At 40.0% G+C, this 6,789-nt stretch overlaps 1 protein-coding gene across 1 annotated transcript; it reads left to right on the forward strand.

The window, feature by feature from the left end:
* The first annotated feature begins 1,090 nt into the window (after positions 1-1,090).
* Positions 1,091-4,055, forward strand: olig2 (oligodendrocyte lineage transcription factor 2). The gene is given in 3 exon segments (XM_062059678.1): positions 1,091-1,155; positions 3,123-3,808; positions 3,811-4,055. Coding segments are annotated over 2 exon segments (792 nt in total). The 5' UTR covers positions 1,091-1,155; positions 3,123-3,135; the 3' UTR covers positions 3,930-4,055.
* The last annotated feature ends 2,734 nt before the right edge of the window (positions 4,056-6,789 follow it).

The raw sequence follows: 6,789 nt of genomic DNA on the forward strand, positions 1-6,789 counted from the left end.
TTTAGCTCGTTACAGAAGCTACAAAACGGACCTTCCTTTGAGCAGATTGAGTTTCTGGAGCATCACATTTGTGGGGTCAATTAAACGCTCAAAATGGCCAGAAAAAGAGAACTTTCATCTGAAACTCGACAGTCTATTATTGTTCTTAAAAATGAAGGATATTCCACAAAATTGTTTGGGTGACCCCAAACTTTTGAACGGTAGTGTATATACATATGTGTTTATGTGTGTATTTTTTATTTATTTCTACTTGGCGGACCCATGTTACAGTGTGTAAAACGTGTACAGTTAGTGAATGTTTTGGTCAAATATCACGAATTGTCAACAAACACTGTCGCCGTGGCAACAAAGATGTTTTAGCCCATGCAAGGGTTGTCCAAAGTGTGGGTCGTAGGCCATTTGCAGCCCGCTGGTTGTTTTAATTCTTTTAGTCCGTGATGCATTGTGGGACTCACATCTATTATATGCCAAAATAGAGGGAGGAGGCTGGAATGTTAATATTTGGGGTGAGGATGGGGAGGGGGGTGGGGGGGGGGGGGGGGTACTTGATTGTGCGCTAACAAGTTATTCGAGTGTTATCTCCATCCACAACCGTTACTGCAGCATGCAGACATCCTGCACACAGCAGGCGGACACGGAGTGCATTAAGTGTGGGAGGGGGTGCAGTTTAGTGTGTGCGTGGGTGACATATTGCCGCCCTTATTGCGTGTGATTGTTCATGAGACACTCTCTAACGCCATGCTCACCAAGAGGCCATGACGTCACAATCAATAGAATGATCGAGAATAGATCATCTCTAGAAAAATCTTGAATGAGTTTACAAAGATATTTTTAAAAAATGTATTCACTTTAAAGGCCACTTTAACAGCAATATTATGTGTGCGTCTTTTAGTTCATTAATAAGATACTGACCCCCCCCCCCCCCCCCCCCCCTGCTCCCTCGCGCTGCGTAAAAGCATCTGATTGGTGATACACACACACGCGCGCGCGCGCGCGAACACACACACAGTGTTGTTGTTGTCCAAGTGAGCCGGCCCTCGCGGCGTGCGCGCGCGTATAAAACGCGGCAGCGGCACACGCAAGCGCGTCACTGTGCAGCCGTCGAGCGAGCCCACGAGTGGATTTGTCGTGTCGTCACTTTGCAGACAACTAACGGTGAGTTTTATTCTTCCTTTTTTGCTGTTTAATGATATACTGCATGAACAAGTAGTGTAAATACTGCATGAACAAGTATTATTATTAGTGTAAATACTGCATGAACAAGTAGTGTAAATACTGCATGAACAAGTATTATTTGTAGTGTAAATACTGCATGAACAAGTATTATTATTAGTGTAAATACTGCATGAACAAGTAGTGTAAATACTGCATGAACAAGTATTATTATTAGTGTAAATACTGCATGAACAAGTAGTGTAAATACTGCATGAACAAGTATTATTTGTATTGTAAATACTGCATGAACAAGTATTATTTGTAGTGTAAATACTGCATGAACAAGTATTATTTGTAGTGTAAATACTGCATGGACAAGTATTATTTGTAGTGTAAATACTGCATGAACAAGTAGTGTAAATACTGCATGAACAAGTATTATTATTAGTGTAAATACTGCATGAACAAGTAGTGTAAATACTGCATGAACAAGTATTATTTGTATTGTAAATACTGCATGAACAAGTATTATTTGTAGTGTAAATACTGCATGAACAAGTATTATTTGTAGTGTAAATACTACATGAACAAGTAATGTAAATACTGCATGAACAAGTATTATTTGTAGTGTAAATACTGCATGAACAAGTAATGTAAATACTGCATGAACAAGTATTATTTGTAGTGTAAATACTGCATGAACAAGTAATGTAAATACTGCATGAACAAGTATTATTTGTAGTGTGAATACTGAATGAAGAAGTATTATTTGTAGTGTGAATACTGCATGAAGAAGTATTATTTGTACTGTAAATACTGCATGGAGAAGTATTATTTGTAGTGTAAATACTGCATGGAGAAATATTATTTGTAGTGTAAATACTGCATGAACAAGTATTATTTGTCCTGTAAATACTGCATGAAGAAGTATTATTTGTAGTGTGAATACTGCATGAACAAGTATTATTTGTAATGTAAATACTGCATGGAGAAGTATTTGTAGTGTGAATACTGCAAGAACAAGTATTATTTGTAGTGTCAACTGTAAATACTGCATGAACAAGTATTTGTAGTGTAAATACTGCATGAACAAGTATTATTTGTAGTGTGAATACTGCAAGAACAAGTATTATTTGTAGTGTCAACTGTAAATACTGCATGAACAAATAGTATTTGTAGTGTCAACTGTAAATACTGCATGAACAAGTATTTGTAGTGTAAATACTGCATGAACAAGTATTATTTGTAGTGTAATGAACAAGTATTATTTGTAGTGTAAATACTGCACGAACAAGTATTATTTGTAGTGTAAATACTGCATGAGCAAGTATTATTTGTAGTGTCAACTGTAAATACTGCATGAATAAGTATTATTTGTAGTGTAAATACTGCATGAAGAAGTATTTGTAGTGTTAACTGTAAATACTGCATGAACAATTAAGTATTATTTGTAGTGTAAATACTGCATGAGCAAGTATTATTTGTAGCGTAAATACTGAATGAAGAAGTATTATTTGTAGTGTAAATACTGCATGAAGAAGTATTATTTGTAGTGTCAACTGTAAATACTGCATGATCAAGTATTATTTGTAGTGTAACTACTGCTTGAACAAGTATTATTTGTAGTGTAAATACTGCATGAAGAAATATTATTTGTAGTGTAAATACTGCATGAAGAAGTATTATTTGTAGTGTAAATACTGCATGAAGAAGTATTATTTGTAGTGTAAGTACTGCATGAACAAGTTTGTAAATTTACTCTCTGCACTATAATATATGTAATTAATTATTCAGATATTTTTGTTACGTTTTAATAAGAACAATGTTTTTTCTTTAACTTTATCAATAGAAGTGTTAATGTTAATACTAATAACTCACTTATTGATGATCACAGTAACCACAAAGTAGAAGTCATGAAGATAAAAAAAAAAAGTGCTCATTTGAAGTTTTGGCTTTGCTCCCTGCAGGTGCGCATGCGCGATGGAGTCGGACGCGAGCCGCGTGTCCAGCAGGCCGTCATCCCCGGAGGGAGACGACCTCTTCACGTCCGCCCTGCAGCGCACGTCCGCGCACGGCTTCCCGGGGGCCGTGTCGTCCACGCAGGGCGACTCTCCGTCCCCCCACCACCACCACCACCACCACCACCACCTCCCCCACCACCACCACCACCTGCTGCACGGCAGCGGCGGCGCGCACCTGCTGCGAGGCCTGTCGGAGGAGGACGCGCTGGCCCTGCACGCGGCCTCCAAGAAGGAGCGCAAGCTGATGTCGGAGAACGAGCTGCAGACCATCCGCCTGAAGATCAACAGCCGCGAGCGCAAGCGCATGCACGACCTGAACGTGGCCATGGACGGCCTGCGCGAGGTCATGCCGTACGCGCACGGGCCCTCCGTGCGCAAACTGTCCAAGATCGCCACGCTGCTGCTGGCCAGGAACTACATCCTGATGCTCAGCAGCTCCCTGGACGAGATGAAGCGCCTGCTCAGTGACGTCTACGGCGGCGGCGCGCACGCACACGCCGGCTTCCACGCGGCCGCCTGCGGGACTATGAGCCACGCGGGGCCAGTGCCCGCGCACGCCCCCGTGCACCACCACTCGCTTCTCCCGCCGCCTCCACCGCCTCCTCCCGCCGCCGCCGCCGGTGCAGTCCGGCCCCGCACGGACTCCTCAAGGCCCCCGCGGGCCCGGCCTTCCAGCACTGGGGGGTCGCGGCCGGTCTGCCGTGCCCGTGCAGCATGTGCGCGGTGCCGCGCCTGGCGGGAGACTCCAAGTGACGACGGCGGGACTTTTTTTTTAACTTGTTGGCCTTTTCCCGGGAAGTCACGAGCGCATGGCGGGAAAGTTAACTTATTCACACAAAAAGCTGTAAATAAATGTACATTTTTCTACATCCACGTAAATTTCAGGGGTGTCCAAAGTGCGGCCCCGGGGGCCATTTGCGGCCCGCAGCTAATTGTTTACCGGCCCGCCACACATTCTGGAAATGCTATTACAAAAATAAAAAATAAAACATAAAAAAAAAAAAAAGTGGAATGAGGTGAAATCTAACTAGAAAAAGTTGCAATGTTGACACAAAGCTGCACTGTAAAAAAAAAAGAAAGTTGAGAAAAGTGTCCAAAGTGCGGCCCGGGGGGCCATTTGCGGCCCGCAGCTAATTGTTTACCGGCCCGCCACACATTCTGGAAATGCTATTACAAAAATAAAAATAAAACATAAAAAAAAAAAAAAAGTGGAATGAGGTGAAATCTAACTAGAAAAAGTTGCAATGTTGACACAAAGCTGCACTGTAAAAAAAAAAAGAAAGTTGAGAAAAGTGTCCAAAGTGCGGCCCCGGGGGCCATTTGCGGCCCGCAGCTAATTGTTTACCGGCCCGCCACACATTCTGGAAATGCTATTACAAAAATAAAAATAAAACATTAAAAAAAAAAAAAAAGTGGAATGAGGTGAAATCTAACTAGAAAAAGTTGCAATGTTGACACAAAGCTGCACTGTAAAAAAAAAAAGAAAGTTGAGAAAAGTGTCCAAAGTGCGGCCCCGGGGGCCATTTGCGGCCCGCAGCTAATTGTTTACCGGCCCGCCACACATTCTGGAAATGCTATTACAAAAATAAAAAATAAAACATAAAAAAAAAAAAAAAAAGTGGAATGAGGTGAAATCTAACTAGAAAAAGTTGCAATGTTGACACAAAGCTGCACTGTAAAAAAAAAAAAAAAAAGAAAGTTGAGAAAACGCAAATTTTCAAGGCAACATGATGCAACAAGATTTTTGCATTTTCTCAACTTTTGACTACTGCTAAATGAAGTGAAGTGAATTACATTTATATAGCGCTTTTTCTCAAGTGACTCAAAGCGCTTTACATTGTGAAACCCAATATCTAAGTTACATTTAAACCAGTGTGGGTGGCACTGGGAGCAGGTGGGTAAAGTGTCTTGCCCAAGGACACAACGGCAGTGACTAGGATGGCGGGAAGCGGGAATTGAACCTGCAACCCTCAAGTTGCTGGCACGGCCACTCTACCAACCGAGCTATACCGCCCCATTAACTTCACTAAATAGTGAAATACGATTTGCAATTGTTGGACTAATTATGGTTTTCAAGTTAGTCAGACTCAGAAATAAGGTTTCACTATGTTACCAAAACAGTGTCTGGCCAGCAGTAGTCAAAAGTTGAGAAAACACAAAAAATCTTGTTGCATCATGTTGCTTTGAAAATGTGCATTTTCTCAACTTTTTTTTTTTTTACAGTGTGCCATGCAGGCTGTTTTTTTTCTTCTTTTGTCTATCTTTATTTTTATTTTTTGTTGGTAGAGTGGCCGTGACAGCAATCGGAGGGTTGCTGGTTACTGGGGTTCAATCCCCACCTTCTACCATCCTAGTCACGTCCGTTGTGTCCTTGGGCAAGACACTTCACCCTTGCTCCTGATGGGTGCTGGTTAGCGCCCCTTGCATGGCAGCTCCCGCCATCAGTGTGTGAATGGGTGAATGTGGAAATAGTGTCAAAGCGCTTTGAGTACCTTGAAGGTAGAAAAGCGCTATACAAGTATAACCCATTTATCATTTATCTTTTTTTTTTTTTTTTTTTTTTGCCATTGCTCAAAAAAAAAAAATCAATGTTATAATGTTTTTATAACATTGAAAAACGACAACATTCTTCTTGGGACCATTTTTCAACCTGAGGTAGTTCCAAAAAAGAAGCTTCAGGAAGGAGGCGGCGGCCGACCTTACAGTAAAGCAGTTTGATTGGCAACTGTGCTACCCAAGGCTCCAATTATTTCAAATATTTCACTTTAAAATGTTTTATGTGGAAAATATTGCATATATATTGCATGTGTTTTTGTATGTTGCCATACAAAAATATCAACGTTTTCTTTGACAAAAGAGCATAAAATGTGTGAATGGGTGAATACTGTCAAAGTGCTTTGAGTACCTTGAAGGTAGAAAAGCGCTATACAAGTATAACCCATTTATCATTTATCATTTATTTAAAACAAACAAGATAATAGTTCAAATGTAATATTCAGGTAACATGACCCATTATGATCCCCGGGAGCCCTAAAGGTAAAAAAAATTTTTTTTTTAAAAATTCATATACAGTATTTTGTTATGGTTTGAAAATGAAAAATATCAGAATGGCCCCCGCATGCTTTAATTGTTCCGTGTGCGGCCCTCAGTGGAAAAAGTTTGGACACCCCTGACGTACATGTACACACACACTCTATATGTCTCTCACGTGCACGCGCTCTGTCTCTTTATTTTTGTAATGAATGAATGGATATTTATTATTGACTTGTTGCCTTTCAACTGTTAAATAAACTTCATTGCAAATAAAAATATGAAGTCTCCCCGTTTGTTTGAACAGATCTGCATAAATAATAAGAATAAAACAATTATAAATAATGTCATTATTGTCACGCTTGAAAATTTCACATTTATAAATTATTGATTTGAAAATATTTGCAAAGATCTTTTTTATTTTATTTTTTTAAATCAAAAGCTTTCAATTAAAAAAGTCAACAAAAATGGTTAGACAGTTTTACCGTAATTAACATATGACGTATGGTAATAAAAATAAATAAAAAACTTAATATTTAATGACTTTAATGAGTATTTATTCATGTTTGAATTTGTTTTTTAT

This window comes from Entelurus aequoreus, linkage group LG10 (assembly GCF_033978785.1).
Source record: "Entelurus aequoreus isolate RoL-2023_Sb linkage group LG10, RoL_Eaeq_v1.1, whole genome shotgun sequence".
Lineage (NCBI taxonomy): Eukaryota > Metazoa > Chordata > Actinopteri > Syngnathiformes > Syngnathidae > Entelurus > Entelurus aequoreus.